This window comes from Procambarus clarkii, chromosome 26 (assembly GCF_040958095.1).
Source record: "Procambarus clarkii isolate CNS0578487 chromosome 26, FALCON_Pclarkii_2.0, whole genome shotgun sequence".
NCBI classification, from domain to species: domain Eukaryota; kingdom Metazoa; phylum Arthropoda; class Malacostraca; order Decapoda; family Cambaridae; genus Procambarus; species Procambarus clarkii.
This window is the reverse complement of record NC_091175.1, coordinates 8958536-8976870: the sequence shown is the minus strand read 5'-3', so window position 1 is coordinate 8976870 and position 18335 is coordinate 8958536. Positions and strand designations below refer to the sequence as shown.

The following is an 18335-nucleotide window of genomic DNA, read 5'->3' as shown; positions in this document are numbered from 1 at the left end:
GACGTTTCGGTCCGTCATGGACATTATCAAGTCGATTGTCACTCAGTAGTGATTATATTCGGTCCAGAACATTATGAAACCGTATTCGTTACTTGGTGGAGGGGGAGGCAAGGTGTGAAACCCCTTATTACACTTCAGAGGAAGCCTCGGGAACCCCCCAAGAGGAGATTCAGTTGAATCCCAGGATTGTAATGCTTACTGGGCAAGTCATGGTGTAGTGGTCCGGGCCGTGAGCTTGGGAGTTTCCCACAAGCTGCAAGTTTCAAACCTGCAACTACGATTGCAGGTTCGAATCCTCCTCAGGCCTGCTATACTGATTTCTTTCTCACTACTAGTAGTAGCAGGTGGAGCATAAAGAACTTCCCCGTAGACACAGATAGGTAAGAGTGACAATTCTTCCTTCTTCACCTCCTTACCCTCCTCCTCCACCTCCTCGTAAGACTCGAGAGAGGCGTCAGCTCCTCCAGTTGAAGGTCGACTAAAGACCTTCAGCCCCCCCCCCCCCTCCCTCCCTCATGGCTAACTCGGAAGAATTGTTGATCTGTGCGGCTCTCCGCCTCGACACTGGACCACCAACATCATCTATATACCATCCGGTCCTGGCCCCCAGACGGGGACGTCGACGGTCGAGTGACCAGACCTTCCCTAGTGAAGGGAGTGGGTCTCGGACACTCGACCATCAACACCTAGTGGTAGGGGGAGGAAGAGAAAGAGAGGGGTGTGTTAGGGGGGTGTGTGTGGGTGTGTGTTAGGGGATGTGTGTTTGGGGTGTGTGTGTGGGGTGGTAAGAAAAGAGAGTGTAGCAAGGGCTTAGAGGAGGATATACACACTCCCACCACTCAAGCGGCCGTGTGAACTAAAATTTATTCGTGAAAAATGTCTTGGCGGGAGGCTTCGGCGGTGAAGAAGCTTACGTAAAGAAACTGCTTAAAGAATCAAGGCACTTTGTGAAGTGACGTTCCAAGAAGCTGAGGACGTTGGCGTTTTCTCGGCCAGTTTGTAGTGAGGCAACAGTGTCCTGAGCCGCGTAGGTCAGGTCAAGGGGTCGTGAGGCATCTTTAAGTTTTACAGAGAGAGGGACAGAGACAGACAGACAGAAAGAGAAAAGAGGGAGAGAGAGAGAGAGAGAGAGAGAGAGAGAGAGAGAGAGAGAGAGAGAGAGAGAGAGAGAGAGAGAGAGAGAGAGAGAGAGAGAGAGAGAGAGAGAGAGAATCAGACAGAGAGAGAGGGGGGGGGAGAGAAACAAAAGAACAACAGCACAGCATTTGGAGGGCATCTGGGAAGTCTTTGATGTGGTTGATTAGCTCCAGAACCAACAGCAGTGATTTGTCAACAAGGGCGGTATTGTCCTCCACTCCTCCTCCTCTCTTCCTTGCTTTATCCACTCTTTTCTCTTCCTTATTTTCTTTGCACCCTCTGTGTTGTTCATCGGTTTTCCCGTTGTTATAGTTTCTACTTCTGTTTATCTGTCTCTCCTCCCCTTTTTAGCTTCGCTTCTGCTTCCCTTTCACTTCCATTTTCTTCTTTAATTCGCCTCTACGCTTATGTACATCTTCACCTCCTCTCTTTGTTCTTCTCCCCAACCCTTGCTCCTGCTCCGTAATTTTTACACCTCTGTTTTGACACTTCTTCTCACTCTTTTAGGTGCATTTGCTAACCCTTCTTCCTCTCATTGTTTCTCCTTGCCCTTCATTTATGGGAAGGGCAACCTCCATCTCTATCACCCCCCCCCCCACCTCTCTCTCTCTCTCTCTCTCTCTCTCTCTCTCTCTCTCTCTCTCTCTCTCTCTCTCTCTCTCTCTCTCTCTCTCTCTCTCTCTCTCTCTCTCTCTCTCTCTCTCTCTCTCCTGTCCTACTCAAGACGTGTCATTCTCCTACTCCAGACTTTCATTCTGCTGTCATCTATGGTAATTTTACCAGTTCCTTTGATTTTTTAATTTACTGTTTAGGAACAAAAATTGGATCTCTCTCTCTCTCTCTCTCTCTCTCTCTCTCTCTCTCTCTCTCTCTCTCTCTCTCTCTCTCTCTCTCTCTCTCTCTCTCTCTCTCTCTCTCTCTCTCTCTCTCTCTCTCTCTCTCTCTCTCTCTCTCTCTCTCTCTCTCTCTCTCTCTCTCAGCCCCCCTGTCCCCAGTTTCCCTGCCACTAGCCCCCCCCACATTCTCATATTCCCCGCACTCTTCATCTCGCTGTCGATGGGGTCAGGGCCGCCAACATGCATAATCCAATACGGGAGGAATCTTGTCATTACTTTCCACGAGCTGATTCAGGGGTTTGAGGGGGGCTCCGGCTCTCCCCCCCCCCCCCCCCCCCCACACACACACAGGGAGAAAAGGAGAGGTTCGGGATTATGTTTTTTCCTCCCCTGTGGGCACTAAGCAAGATTTTTTTTAACCCTGTGGCCTGCCAGTTTTGACTCCCTCTATTGTTTTTGTTTTTCTCCTCTTTTTTGGCGGGTTATGACGTTCCCTCTCCATAGGTTTTTATTTATCACTTCTTCATCTTACGTTCCAGTACATCCCTCTCTCTCTCTCTCTCTCTCTCTCTCTCTCTCTCTCTCTCTCTCTCTCTCTCTCTCTCTCTCTCTCTCTCTCTCTCTCTCTCTCTCTCTCTCTCTCTTCTCTCTCTCTCTCTCTCTCTCTCTCTCTCTCTCTCTCTCTCTCTCTCTCTCTCTCTCTCTCTCTCTCTCTCTCTCTCTCTCTCTCTCTCTCTCTCTCTCTCTCTCTCTCTCTCTTCCTTTCCCCCTGTTCTCCCCTTCTCCCGTTTACGTAACACCCCCCCCCCTCTCTCTCTCTCTCTCTCTCTCTCTCTCTCTCTCTCTCTCTCTCTCTCTCTCTCTCTCTCTCTCTCTCTCTCTCTCTCTCTCTCTCTTCCTTTCCCCCTGTTCTCCCCTTCTCCCGTTCACGTTGCCATCCCCTCTCACGTTCTCAAACGTTCCCCCTTCAAGTGAGTTGTCGCATAAAGGAAAAAAAAGATCTCTTAAAATTTTTTCTTCCCATTTTTTTTCTAAGTAATAATGATTTAACTTCAGTAAAGAGAATTTAATCCGTGAAAAAGAGAGAGATTTAACCACTTGTTTTTTCATGGCTTTTGATTGTAAATTCAATGGACTTTATTCGTCACTTTCAAGTCCCGAAATGATGGAATAATACTAACAGGGACAAACTTAATTTATGGGACTTGATCAAGTGGTTTCGAGTGCCAAGATCCCATTTTATGGCATACATGGGTGTTAAAATACATAGATATACATGGCGTTTGGGATCACACACTCGATCCCGCAGGTACAAAAATATAGAAAATTCGGTCTATATCCATACAAGGTCGGCAACCAGGAGGCCTGGTCGACGACCGGGCCTCGGGGACGCTAAGCCCCGGAAGCACCTCAAGGTAACCTCAAGGTAAGGTCCATGGATACAGCCCCCAGGTGAAGATACAGTATAGATACAGCCACATGTATCCACACAGGGGTGGATACAGTCCCAATTCAGGACACAGGGTGATATAGTTACACATTAGAGATCGGATATTCTATCGAATTTCGATAGAATTCAAACTGAGAGCTTGTTCTGGATTATGGCAGACTTGAGTTGACATTATGCTGTTGCACTCAATGTTCCCGCCATGCAGCATAGTGAGCCATGCAGCATAGTGAGCCGCGCAGCATAGTGAGCCGCGCAGCATAGTGAGCCGTGCAGCATAGTGAGCCGCGCAGCATAGTGAGCCATACAACATAGTGAGCCATACAACATAGTGAGCCATACAACATAGTGAGCCATACAACATAGTGAGCCATACAACATAGTGAGCCATACAACATAGTGAGCCATACAACATAGTGAGCCATACAACATAGTGAGCCATACAACATAGTGAGCCATACAACATAGTGAGCCATACAACATAGTGAGCCATACAACATAGTGAGCCATACAACATAGTGAGCCATGTATTATGTATTTGTAAGTATGATAAAGGGCGATATATTTGTTTTCGTATTCTTCATGACTATTGAAACTTTTTTTCATTTATATAGACTTAAAAAAAATTCTTCGTTCTATAATTTATAACGGAAATTTTTGCTATTGTTCTTTATGAGATTTATTATTTGATCTAATATATAACCTTTATAAATGTATTTAATTTACAAGCTTTATAAATAGATCTAATTTAATACATTTATAAACTGATCTAATTTATAACTTTTATAAATTGATGTAACTCGATTAAAGTGTTAATTTCTCTTAAGCTCATTGTTTTGTAACTACGAACAATGGGGGGCAGCGTAATAGCTAACCCACTAACTACACAGCCCGTTCTTACGAGTCGAAAAGCGTCAGATTTGAATTTGGTTTGACCACCCAACCAGAAGCGTTGAACTTACAGAGAGCGGTGATCATTGGCCTAGATTAGCGTCAACATTGCCGCGCTTGTAATTCCATTACAGCTTCGTAATTTGCACGTTCTGGTCGTTAAAACAGCGGTGGGTGCATTAAGCGTGAGGACGGAGATATATATATATATATATATATATATATATATATATATATATATATATATATATATATATATATATATATATATATATATATATATAATATTGGGGAGTATTCGTTGCTTCTGGGAGTATGGGTTCGAGTCACTTCTGGGGTGTGAGTTTTCAGTTGCATATGTCCTGGGGACCATTCAGGCTTGTTCGCATATATATATATATATATATATATATATATATATATATATATATATATATATATATATATATATATATATATATATATATATATATATATATATATATATATATATATATATATATATATATATATATCCAATTCCTTGGGGTATACAAACTTCCCACACATACACGTAAGTCGTGAGCAAACTCCGGCGAAAGTTTAATATCCCGAGCCGTAAATAACCAAGAAAATTGTATACAAGTACTTGTTCACAAGGGAGGCTCCGTTTTACAGCGACCCCCCTTATTTTGGATTGCGTATTTTTCGTTTTAATTTCACGTTTATTCATCGCGTTAAATTGCACCACGACATATTTGGGTAATAGTTTGTGCTTTAAGCTTATATATATATAGCAGTTTGTGGCTGTTTCTGTGGCACACTGGTCTATATGTTTTATATACACTGATCATTTTTACATAAATTTTTACACTGATTCTGTGGTATACTGATCTCCTTTACTGAATGAGATAGAAAGGCATAGGTCCCTGATTCAGTTACGAGTTATATAAATATAAATATATATATATATATATATATATATATATATATATATATATATATATATATATATTCACATAGGAAAAAGCGTTTACAAAGACTTCAAAGTAAGTATGTCATCTATAATAGGTTTGACGCATCTAACTAGGAACAGTTTAGGCTCCACTAAGGCAGAGAACCCTTTCCAAAGAATGGAAGATGTATAGAGAACCTCTCACCAGACTCCCTGAACCTTCCAGGGCCTTGCTTGCCGCCCTGAACCTTCCAAAACCTCTCATCAAAGAACCAAGGCCTTCCAAGGCCTTTCTCTCTCTTTCATCAAACTACCTAGAACCACTTTCAGAACCACTCACCACATTTTTTCAATCTTCTAAGATCTCTTACCAAACATTCAACATCTTCCAGAACCTATCAACACATTCCCTGGACCTTCCAGTTTCTCTTACCAAACTCCCAAAACTTTCAGAATCTTTCACTAGACTCCCAAGATCTTCCAGAATCTCCACCAGACTCCACTATGTCTATTCCAGCATCTCATCCTCAGACTGTTCTGCAGCTTCCATCGCCTTCATCTCCCACCTTAGACGTCAGATACCTTCCCGTGAGGTCTAGTCTCATTAGTTTCTAGGTGATCCTTCCTCGAGAAACGAGACGCCGCCGCTCGCCCCTTGATTAACTTCTATATTGGAGATCAAAGTAGATACATTGTGAGGGTAAGGTGCAGCTCCTAAGATTAGTGCGAGAGATGAGAGTCTCCAGGTGCGTTTTATGGTGATTATGCGTCGTAGATGTAAGGTAGGTGTGTGTGTGTGTGTGTGTGTGTGTGTGTGTGTGTGTGTGTGTGTGTGTGTGTGTGTGTGTGTGTGTGTGTGTGTGTGTGTGTGTGTGTGTGTGTGTGTTTACATGTAATTGGATAAATGAAACTAACGATGTTGACCAGACCACACACTAGAAATTGAAGAGACGACGACGTTTCGGTCCGTCCTGGACCATTCTCAAGTCTACTTGAGAAACTAACGATTATTGCTCACTTTCTCTTCCACCTTATCTCAATGGTATAACGAACCGTTCACTGTCCCAAACTGCTCTTTGCTTTACACCATCGTTTTGTCTGTCTGTCTGTCTGTCTCTCTCTCTCTCTCTCTCTCTCTCTCTCTCTCTCTCTCTCTCTCTCTCTCTCTCTCTCTCTCTCTCTCTCTCTCTCTCTCTCTCTCTCTCTCTCTCTCTCTCTCTCTCTCTCTCTCTCTCTCTCTCTCTCTCTCTTCCATCCAGCGGACATGATTGATGGCCTCACCCACCACTGCCCCTTGAGGTGTGTTCCGAATATTCTTCCATGGGGGCGATATTACGTGAGTGACGGCTACACGTCCCTCCAAATTATTATGCAGCTCGAGCACTGTAGGCGAGTGATCGATCAGCCTCGTGGCACAGAAACCCACCTTGTGAAATCCGACTTGTGCGCTGCCCTCTGGCTGGTAGAGATCCGCCTGCAGCTGTGCGAACGAGCGAGCAGGGGTGTGTCAATAGCGACAGCTGTACGAAGCTTCGAATCATTGAATCGTTGAATCATTTAACTCGCATTGCTTTACAAAAAAAATCAATATACAGAGTGTACTTTTCTTGAATTTGTGTTTGTGCAACAAAATGCAATGAGAAATGCAACTTAATTTATCTCATGTATTGTGTGTAAATGTCATCTGTTGTCAGGCTATGCTTGTTCAAACTTTGTCCGATCCAAGAAGACTCATTTAACAACTGTTAAGTACTGACGTATTCTAAATCGGAATTTACTCATACATAAATAATAGTATGTATTAGAATTTCATGTATAGCTAGGCCTAGATTAGGTCAGGTTAGGTTTTTAAGTTCTGTTGGCAAATTAGTCCGTCCTCCAAACAAAGACCCAGAAGTGATTCCATCCACCCGCCAAACCCCAGCTGTTTATGAATGAAAAACGGTTTACACACGACCCACACCTGATTTCATTCGAACACTTCCGGAACAAGTGCTTCACTGACGAATTTTGTTCGAACCACAAGGCTGTAAATGCTTCACCCACGTACTACAAATACAAATAATCGCCAACAGAACCTATACACCTAACCTAACCTACGCCTAACTATACATAAAATATTTATGTATAATAATATTAATTTATATATAAGAATAAACCAATTTTTAATACACAGAATGTTATAAAAATTGATGAATGCGTCTGAGGAGGACGGCCGCTGATTTAACCATCCTAGCGTGAGGATGGGTTGACTGGGGAGGACGACCGCTGCTTTAACCAGCCTAGCGTGAGGACGGGTTGTCTGAGGAGGACGGCCGCTGCTTTCACCAACCTAGCGTGAGGACGGGTTGCCCAAATGCTTCCTAATCCAGAAGCCAAATTCCACGTTTATGAGTGAAACAATGTAAATAGTATGAACAAGGAGAACATTGTGGACAATGCAAGTGATGTGAACAAGGCGAATAATATGAACAAGAAAAACACTGAACAATGTTAATTATATGAATTATGTAAACAGTCTGAACTATGAGAGCGTTGTGAACAATGTGAACAATGTTAACGATATGAACAATACGAACATGAAAACGGTGTAAGCAATGTGAACACTGTGAACAACGTTAGCAATTAGAACAATGAACAATAAGAACAATGTGAACCCAGTGAACAACGGGAATATTGAGAACAGAATGAACAATGAAAAACTGAACAATGCAAAGTGCGAGAACACTGTAAACAATAGGAACAATGTGAACAGTAGGAACAACGAGAACACTGTGAACAATGAGAACACTGTGAACAGTGAGAACACTGTGAACAATGAGAACACTGTGAACAATGAGAACACTGTGAACAATGAGAACACTGTGAACAATGAGAACACTGTGAACAATGAGAACACTGTGAACAGTGAGAACACTGTGAACAATGAGAACACTGTGAACAATGAGAACACTGTGAACAATGAGAACACTGTGAACAATGAGAACACTGTGAACAATGAGAACACTGTGAACAATGAGAACACTGTGAACAATGAGAACACTGTGAACAATGAGAACATTATGTATTGTGTCCTCCTATCCTACAAATTACGATGTTTTCACTAAACTCTGGTATTATGTGGATGGTAAGTAAATTAGCCACACGACGTAAGATATATGCTTAAACCATTCCTAACCTCTCTCTCTCTCTCTCTCTCTCTCTCTCTCTCTCTCTCTCTCTCTCTCTCTCTCTCTCTCTCTCTCTCTCTCTCTCTCTCTCTCTCTCTCTCTCTCTCTCTCTCCTTCACGAGACAATATGATATTATTTACAATTTACATGTAATTTCTAGATTCTTTTAGCAACGTCTTCCCACTGATGAGCCTCGTCCCTAATGTGCTCCTAATGTATCCCTTCTCTCTCCTTTCTCTATCTTTCTCTTGCTCTCTCTCTTCTATTCCTCTTCTCTCTTCCAGTCCGCTCCTCTCCTCTCCTCCGTTTCTTTCCTCGTTTCATTTCTCTTCTTTCTCTCTTTCATTTATTGTCTTTACTCTCTCTCTCTCTCTCTCTCTCTCTCTCTCTCTCTCTCTCTCTCTCTCTCTCTCTCTCTCTCTCTCTCTCTCTATCTCTCTCTCTCTCTCTCTCTCTCTCTCTATCTCTCTCTCTCTCTCTCTCTCTCTCTCTCTCTCTCTCTCTCTGTTCCATTGTTTAAGTGTTTATGATGGTTTATTTATGAATGAAATCCTCATCACTTCCGTACGCACAACGAATGGTCCAAATAGCTTGAAAGCAGAAAAGACCAAAATTAATAAGAATAGCCCTTCCCAGGTATAGGAAAATAAAATTGATGACTATTCGGTCCGTCTTCCACTTAAATCAAATCGAAATTGATGATAGAAATGGTGGGAAAAAAATTATTATAGCAAATTTAAGTCAATATTATATATATATATATATATATATATATATATATATATATATATATATATATATATATATATATATATATATATATATATATATATATATTTGAGGCTTGCAAATGAGCCTCCCCGTAGAGTTAGTTGGTGGGTGTGGGGGAGAGAATTTTCACCCCTAACGGTACTGTACGACCCCAAGATATAGAAATCCTGCTGTAAACCGCCCTTCTTCCCCCTGGAGGCTGGAGGTTTGTAAACAGCGGTGTTGATATGTAAACTGGCGCTCGATGACCGTCATTGAGAAGAGGAGAGGAGGGGAGTGTGGTGGATTGAGATAGAGAAATGGAGATGAAAGAGCGAAATAGAGAGATGTGATATGGAGGGTAGAGGAATAGGAGAGAATGAGAGAGAATCTGTGAGTTGGTGAGGGCGGGTCTGAAGGATGTATAAGAGGTGAGGAGACCTTGAAGACGCTAGAGGGACGAAATATGAGAAGAGAGACATGCAGGAGCACACACACACACACACACAACCAGCTTAAACAGTCATCGTCAACAAAAGCGACAGCTGAATCGTTTTCCCTCAGTTCAAATACTAAGTAAAAAAAACAAAAACCCTTTTTTTTGCATTTTTGTTACTTCTGTAAATTACTTTGACACTCTCCTTTCTGCATATTAATTACTTTACGAGTTGCTAATGTTTGTTCCCTCTGAACCCAGACCAACACACTGCCACCTACTTCAAACTTCATGAACTCCCACAATCACTGAAAGCAAAAATGTTAGTTCCAACAATTACCACCAAAAAAAGATACACTCTTTATTATCCCATTAAAAAAATGGGGGGCATTGATTTCCAATGCCTTCTCCACTTTGTTTTCCTGCGTGGAACAAAGTGCACCACAGAATTTACATATAGATGAAACTTGCTAAACAATTATGTGCAAAGCCCCAAAAAGTTGTCCTTAATGGTGCTGGTAACTTTACAGTGTGTTTGGGGGGGGGGGAATGGGGGGGGGGGGGCTCACTTTAGCTTGGAGTGAGCTGTGGTGGTGCTCATTACAGTACTTAAATCTTACTTTTATGGTAAAGCATAGGAATTTGAACTTTAATATTTCGGACCCGAACGGGTACCCGCTTTCCCAACTTGTCCTCACACACACACACACACGCACACACACGCACACACACGCACACACACACACATACACACAACTTGGGGGGGCCTCGCGGGTGTGGGGACAGCGCTCGGGGGTCGTAGTCCTAAGAGCCCGGGTTCGATTCCCGTGCATAGCAGAAACAAATGAGCAGATCTTCTTTCATTCTGGTGACCCTGTACAACTAGCAGTAAATAGGTACCTGGGAGTTAGACAGGTGCTATGGCCTGCTTCCTGGGGATGTGTGTGGGTATTCATCTAGTTGTATTCTCCTATTTGTGCTTGCGGGGGTTGAGCTCTACTCTTTCAGCCCGCCTCTCAACTGTCAATCAACTGTTAATAACTACTAACTGACTTTTTTATTTTTTTGTGAATGGATTTGTGTGTGTGTGTGTGTGTGTATGTGTAAGCCTGCGTAAATAATGTATGTATGTATATCTGTATCTAATGTATGTATCTTGTATTTATGTTTGAATGTAAATATGAATTCTTATATGTAGCAGCAGTATGTACTTACGAATATGTGGAGACAGAGATTTGACAGACAGATTAAGCCCCATGCATCTAGATCAACCCGAGACTACCAAAACAATGCCGGTGGCAGGTTCAAAAGGTTCAAAAGGATCCATCAGGCCGCACCCAAATGAAAAGAATTCGTGTCACATCTGCCCTACTTGTTAACTATTTTTCAAAATTATTACTTTTCCAATTCCAACAAAAACTTTAGAAACGAAAAATCAATGTCAAATGTTTTTAACTCTGTTGACAATGGAAATGATACGAATTTTTCTGTTATTTCTCAACAAGTATGACATTTTCTTTCTGCGAGTGTATTAAATAATCACGAAAAATGATCTAATTATCAAGAGGATATTCCACGAAAATAATTTTGTAATAATGTTTATTTAAGCAAGAAATTTGTTTTTCGTGATACTAAAGATGTGTTTCAATGTTGTTTTATATATATATATATATATATATATATATATATATATATATATATATATATATATATATATATATATATATATATATATATATATATTATATATATATATATATATATATATATATATATATATATATATATATATATATATATATATATATATATATATATATATATATATTTATATATATATATATATATATATGTTCCTATTGTTACAACTTGCTATATATTGGTTGTTACAACTTGTTCAAACGTTGTAGAAACCTCGTAGTTTCGTTGTGTATATTTTTCTGTGTGTCTGTGACAATAAGGGATCGAACTCGGTCCCCTGAGAGGCAACCCTTGAGGATTCGATACTTTCTCATGTGCAAATCAAGATTCATAAATGCTTAAATAAAAGAAAAATTATAAAGGAAAACAGGGAAAAAGATGCATCTACGACTGAGGCCTAAAATATATATTTTTCAAAGCTTAAAAGCCACACATCAGGAGCTGTTGAGGCGGAAGAAGGATGAATTCTCTGGAGGGAAATACAATAATGTAGGAAAATACAATAATGGAGGAAAATACAATAATGACGGGAAAATACAATAATGGAGGAAAATACAATAATGACGGGAAAATACAATAATGGAGGAAAATACAATAATGACGGGAAAATACAATAATGGAGGAAAATACAATAATGGAGGGAAATACAATAATGGAGGGAAATACAATAATGACGGGAAAATACAATAATGGAGGAAAATACAATAATGACGGGAAAATACAATAATGGAGGAAAATACAATAATGACGGGAAAATACAATAATGGAGGAAAATACAATAATGACGGGAAAATACAATACAACCAAGAAAAGAACATAAATAGCGAGACACGAAGCGTGGAATGTAAATAAGGTTATTGGACATTGCGAGTAAATAGTGGATCATTAACGCAAATGGTCAAGTTAAACTTTTTGGCGAGAACCTGGAAACTTGGCGGGTTGGGGTCGATGTCCTAGGTAATCCAGAGAGTGTGAGAGAGAGAGAGAGAGAGAGAGAGAGAGAGAGAGAGAGAGAGAGAGAGAGAGAGAGAGAGAGAGAGAGAGAGAGTGTGTGAGAGAGAGAGAGAGAGAGAGAGAGAGAGAGAGAGAGAGAGAGAGAGAGAGAGAGAGAGAGAGAGAGAGAGAGAGAGAGAGAGAGAGAGAGAGAGAGAGAGAGAGAGTGTGAGAGAGAGAGAGAGAGAGTGTGAGAGAGAGAGAGAGAGAGAGAGAGAGAGAGAGAGAGAGAGAGAGAGAGAGAGAGAGAGAGAGAGAGAGAGAGAGAGAGAGAGAGAGAGAGAGAGAGAGAGAAATGTAATGAAAAAGAGGGAGAGGGGATGGGAAAATGTGAAAGAGTGGGTCACAGTGTTCCCTGGTGTGATGGGAGCTGTGTGTAATACCATAAATGTACTTGAAGGACCAAGCTCTAGCTCCTGAGCCACGTTCTTAATAGACCTGTCACAAGCGATGCCCACCAAGCTTCTAGTACCATATCCTTTTTATGAGACAACTCATATTATCTATAATTTTGTCATTCCATTTGTTTACCTGAGTATGTGTGTGAGATAGACAAACTGACAGAGAGAGTGAGAGAGAGATGCAGCTAATCTCAGGGCTTTACACAATACAATATTCTCCTCAGCTGCTCAGCATAACACCAGAGCACGCACAACACACAAGAGCCTGCACATCTCTCCATACCACCCCAGCTGCGCGTTCCTCTACATGATTCATTCTGTCATAAATTTCCCGACTGACGGTTCTTCCCCCCGGGCTGCCCACCCCTACCATTAATCTAGAGGTCCCGCATGCAATACTTAATACGCTCTTCAATCTTGCTGTGTCGAGCTCTGGCTGCCTCTCTCCGGCAACAGGCATAAAGCTGCAGGAGACCCCTGAAGGTAAGGCGTCGTTCTGCAGGGGAATGTATACGTGTATGAAGAATTTTATGTATGTTTTCCTCTCTCGTAATCGGGCGTCCCGGTGCTTGGAGGCAGCGGTAACGTCAGTCGTTCGCCGCTGCTGATGACAGCCGGGGATTGAAAGCCGGTGGGTAAAGGGACCATTACGACTTAGCATTCGGCACTATGTCTGCTCCTTCGTTATACCTGCGATAATATGGGAACTGAGGCGGGAATGGTGATTCTCAAGGCCATGTGTAGGGTGAATTGGGTCGCTTCACATCGTCAGGAGAAACCCCCCTTCCAACCCCAAACCCACTACCCACACCCCACTCTTCCACCTTGCTTGAAAGCTTCTAAAATATTGTCTCAAATTTTCTACCTTTTTATCCTCTCCTTCGGTACTTGTTGCAACTCTTCTTCTTCTTCTTTATGGTGCGTGCAATTTGCATGGGGATTTTTGCCTTTCAAGGGTTGCATGTTGCAATTCAGCCCCGGGGGGGGGGGGCACCGCGCCTTCCGTGAGTGGGTTTAGCTAGTCTAGAGGCAAAGCAAAACTCTCTCTCTCTCTCTCTCTCTCTCTCTCTCTCTCTCTCTCTGTTCCTCTCTCTCTCTCTCTCTCTCTCTCTGTTTCTCTCTCTCTCTCTCTCTCTCTCTCTCTCTCTCTCTCTCTCTCTCTCTCTCTCTCTCTCTCTCTCTCTCTCTGTTTCTCTCTCTCTCTCTCTCTCTCTCTCTCTCTCTCTCTCTCTCTCTCTCTCTCTCTCTCTCTCTCTCTCTCTCTCTCTCTGTTTCTCTCTCTCTCTCTCTCTCTCTCTCTCTCTCTCTCTCTCTCTCTCTCTCTCTCTCTCTCTCTCTCTCTCTCTCTCTCTCTCTCTCTGTTCTCTCTCTCTCTCTCTCTCTCTCTCTCTCTCTCTCTCTCTCTCTCTCTCTGGACACGTAGCTTAGCAAATTTGCCAATGACAGGAAGTCTGGAAGAGGTCTTCAGGTGGGTCGGAGCCGGCTATAGTGGACGCCCGGATCTTTGAAAACAAGTTAAGACCAATACAGTCTGCTCCTTAGACCTGCTGCCTACCTTGCTTGATGATAACGCGTTCATTCAAATGTTATGTGAATCATATTTGGTCCACGGTCTGATGGTCCGAGGAATGAGAGTATGGTCCACAAAGATCCGTGATCAAGAGGTAAAGTTCAGACGGCCAGCACAATATGTACAAAATATATATGTAACCGGTGTTGATTCCTGTAATATGTTGCTCACAGTACAAATGTCATTACATGATCCACATTTACTCATTATTAATACTCATTAAGCATTATTATAATAAACCATTTATCTTTATTAGCATTATCATCATTAGCCATCATTAGTAATTAATATTATTAATGAATAAGTCATTATTATGAATTATTTCTTTATTAGAATCACTGTGGAAAATAGTATTACCGTTGGCATTATTAAAGTATAATAATACCTCGGCTGGTACGAACAATCGGATTTAAAGTTTACAAGATCAGCAGACCTCTCTGAGTTTACAAGATCAGCAGACCTCTCTGAGTTTACAATATCAGCAGACCTCTCTGAGTTTACAAGATCAGCAGACCTCTCTGAGTTTACAAGATCAGCAGACCTCTCTGAGTTTACAAGATCAGCAGACCTCTCTGAGTTTACAAGATCAGCAGACCTCTCTGAGTTTACAAGATCAGCAGACCTCTCTGAGTTTACAAGATCAGCAGACCTCTCTGAGTTTACAAGATCAGCAGACCTCTCTGAGTTTACAAGATCAGCAGACAAGATCAGCAGACCTCTCGGTAAAATATAGTGGACTGAGAGCACGCCGTAAATCCTGAGTGATAAGAATTTTCCAGCGGTATATATATATTTTTTTTACTTTCACTTTCACCTCCTTGCATCCTTCTTCGTCGCTCCATTCGTCTCTGTCAGTCTCTCTCTCTCTCTCTCTCGCTTTGTGTCTCTTTTATTGTGTATTCTTCTCTGTCTTCTGCCTTCCGCTTCTTTCTATACTTTCCTCGGGATTCTTTATTATCTGAGTCTCAGCGGGCATCCATCGCCCTCCTGGAGCACCAGTCATTATGGAAGAAAACGGAGGCGGTGCCTGGAACACCAGATATTATGGAAGAAAACGGAGGTGGTGCCTGGAGCACCAGTCATTATGGAAGAAAACGGAGGGGGTCTCAGGAACACCAGTCATTATGGAAGAAAACGGAGGCGGTGCCTGGAACACCAGTCATTATGGAAGAAAACGGAGGGGGGGGGTCCCTGGAACATCAGCTATTATGGAAGAAAACGGAGGCGGTGCTTGGAACACCAGATATTATGGAAGAAAACGGAGGTGGTGCCTGGAGCACCAGTTATTATGGAAGAAAACGGAGGGGGTCTCAGGAACACCAGTCATTATGGAAGAAAACGGAGGCGGTGCCTGGAAAACGGGTAATATGGAAGAAAACGGAGAGACCCCTTACCCGACACCCCCAGCCAAAGGAATATTAACCATCCTGAAAGAAAACGGAGGAGAGGCATAGACCCCTGAGGAAAGGACGGGGCCTAACTTTGTCGATTAAATTTCATTATTCCGAGGCAAAGAAAGGAGTCCAGCGAGAGCCGAGGCGCAGCAGCGTAATTTATCTTGATAATGGGAGCGTTAATATCACGAGAGCTGTGTCTCTTATGGGTTTATGGTGTCAGGTATTCCTCTTGTAGGTCTGGAGCCGGTGCGCCCCCGGTCCGCTCGGGGGGGGCCTCCTGTTGTCTCCTCAGGCCGGGTTGACTACTAGTTTCTGTTATTTTAATCATCTTTTGAAGTTTCATGACATTCGGCTTTCTGAGGCCATTTTCTATCCACCTCTGTTGTACGTCACACACTCTCCTTAGTCTTACTCTAAAGGTGTTTCTTATTATAGCCTTAAGACATAATTTTATTTGGTAAATCACTTTCCATTCATCTGTTCTGGCTTTGCTATTTACTGTCTTCTTATCTACCTTATCTGTATGCTGGAGTATCTTGTATGTTGTGATGCTGTCTCCTCTGGTACGTCTTTCTAGCGACGAGTGGTTTAATTCTCGAAGGTTGTCTTTATAAATCAATTTCTCTAGTTCTGGGACCAGGACTGTGTCATACATCCACGGAACTGATTATTTTGGTGTGGCTGAGGTTCCAGGGAGGAGGGGGAGACTCAGGGTATATGGTTTCGTACACTCCATTAATAGCCCTACTTGTGTGGTCACCCTCAATGTCTGATAAACTTTCCTACGCCGCTGATGGAGTAATGTTTACATGTGCTCCAGAAGCTTGGCTCACATCTCTGCCCGTCCTCCTAAGGTTTCCCAACGTCAAGAAACGATCCTACTAAAGTGCCCTTATCCTAACATGCCAGGAGACCCAAGACAGAAAACGGGACAGTATGTCAATTTCGCAAGTCGCTTTCATTTTCTAGTACAATAGTTGTTGGCCTTAGATAAGAGTATACGTCAAAATGCGACGTTCTATTGAGAGAACGGGACGCTCTTCTCCGGCGGCTTCCTTGTGTTATATCCTCTATTAAGTACACTTCTTCTTGGTGGTACACGGAGGATAGAACACAGGCGGGACCAAAGAGCCAGAGCTCAACCCCCCGCAAGCACAACTAGGTGAGAACAGGCCAGTTCATGGAAACACAGGTGTCTGGACAACACCTGGGATGGTAAGCACAGGTGTCTGGACAACACCTGGGATGGTAAACACAGGTGTCTGGACAACACCTGGGATGGTAAGCACAGGTGTCTAGACAACACCTGGGATGGTAAGCACAGGTGTCTGGACAACACCTGGGATGGTAAACACAGGTGTCTGGACAACACCTGGGATGGTAAGCACAGGTGTCTGGACAACACCTGGGACGGTAAACACAGGTGTCTGGACAACACCTGGGATGGTAAACACAGGTGTCTGGACAACACCTGGGATGGTAAACACAGGTGTCTGGACAACACCTGGGATGGTAAACACAGGTGTCTGGACAACACCTGGGACGGTAAACACAGGTGTCTGGACAACACCTGGGATGGTAAACACAGGTGTCTGGACAACACCTGGGATGGTAAGCACAGGTGTCTGGACAACACCTGGGATGGTAAACACAGGTGTCTGGACAACACCTGGGATGGTAAACACAGGTGTCTGGACAACACCTGGGATGGTAAACACAGGTGTCTGGACAACACCTGGGACGGTAAACACAGGTGTCTGGACAACACCTGGGATGGTAAACACAGGTGTCTGGACAACACCTGGGACGGTAAACACAGGTGTCTGGACAACACCTGGGACGGTAAAAACAGGTGTCTGGACAACACCTGGGACGGTAAACACAGGTGTCTGGACAACACCTGGGATGGTAAACACAGGTGTCTGGACAACACCTGGGATGGTAAACACAGGTGTCTGGACAACACCTGGGACGGTAAACACAGGTGTCTGGACAACACCTGGGATGGTAAACACAGCTACACTCTCAAAAACATCACAGGTACATATATACATATAGATGAGTACATACAAGAGCCTCACTCGCTAAACAGGTTAAGTGCTGTTGAGTTTGATCAGTAACTGAATGAGTGACCGCACTAACTGCTCAAAATATCTAACCCTTTATTAATCGTGTTGGGATCTAACCTCCTGCTGTGGAGCAGCCCCAATACATGTACTGGTAGTGATACCAGTGAATACCTACAATTGATTGATTGATGAAGATTAAAGCCCCGCAAGGGATTGCACGGGCATGAATAACCCGTAAGTGGCAGAATACCACTTATGGGCTCCCCAACCAGGCCCGTCGTCAGGTGCCACACACAGGATAAAGATCTACAAGTCTTCAGATTGAAGAAGAACCAAGACAAAATACCTCGTTTGTATTCTCTAACACACCCACACACACACACACACACATATATATATATATATATATATATATATATATATATATATATATATATATATATATATATATATATATATATATATATATATATGTCGTACCTAGTAGCCAGAACTCACTTCTGAGCCTACTATGCATGGCCCAATTTGCCTAATAAGCCAAGTTTTCATGAATTAATTGCTTTTCGACTACCTAACCTACCTAACCTAACCTAACCTAACTT

The 18335-nt window shown here is 42.6% G+C and overlaps 2 protein-coding genes across 2 annotated transcripts; one reads left to right on the top strand and one right to left on the bottom strand.

Moving 5' to 3' along the window:
- Positions 1 to 7878: 7878 nt before the first annotated feature.
- LOC138368707 (GATA zinc finger domain-containing protein 4-like) lies at positions 7879 to 8352 on the top strand. Its single transcript, XM_069331429.1, has one exon. It carries the CDS (start codon positions 7879 to 7881, stop codon positions 8350 to 8352), a length of 474 nt encoding a protein of 157 aa, XP_069187530.1.
- An 8607-nt stretch (positions 8353 to 16959) lies between these two features.
- On the bottom strand, positions 16960 to 17718 carry LOC138368706 (uncharacterized). Its single transcript, XM_069331428.1, has one exon. It carries the CDS (start codon positions 17716 to 17718, stop codon positions 16960 to 16962), a length of 759 nt encoding a protein of 252 aa, XP_069187529.1.
- Between the last annotated feature and the right edge of the window lie 617 nt (positions 17719 to 18335).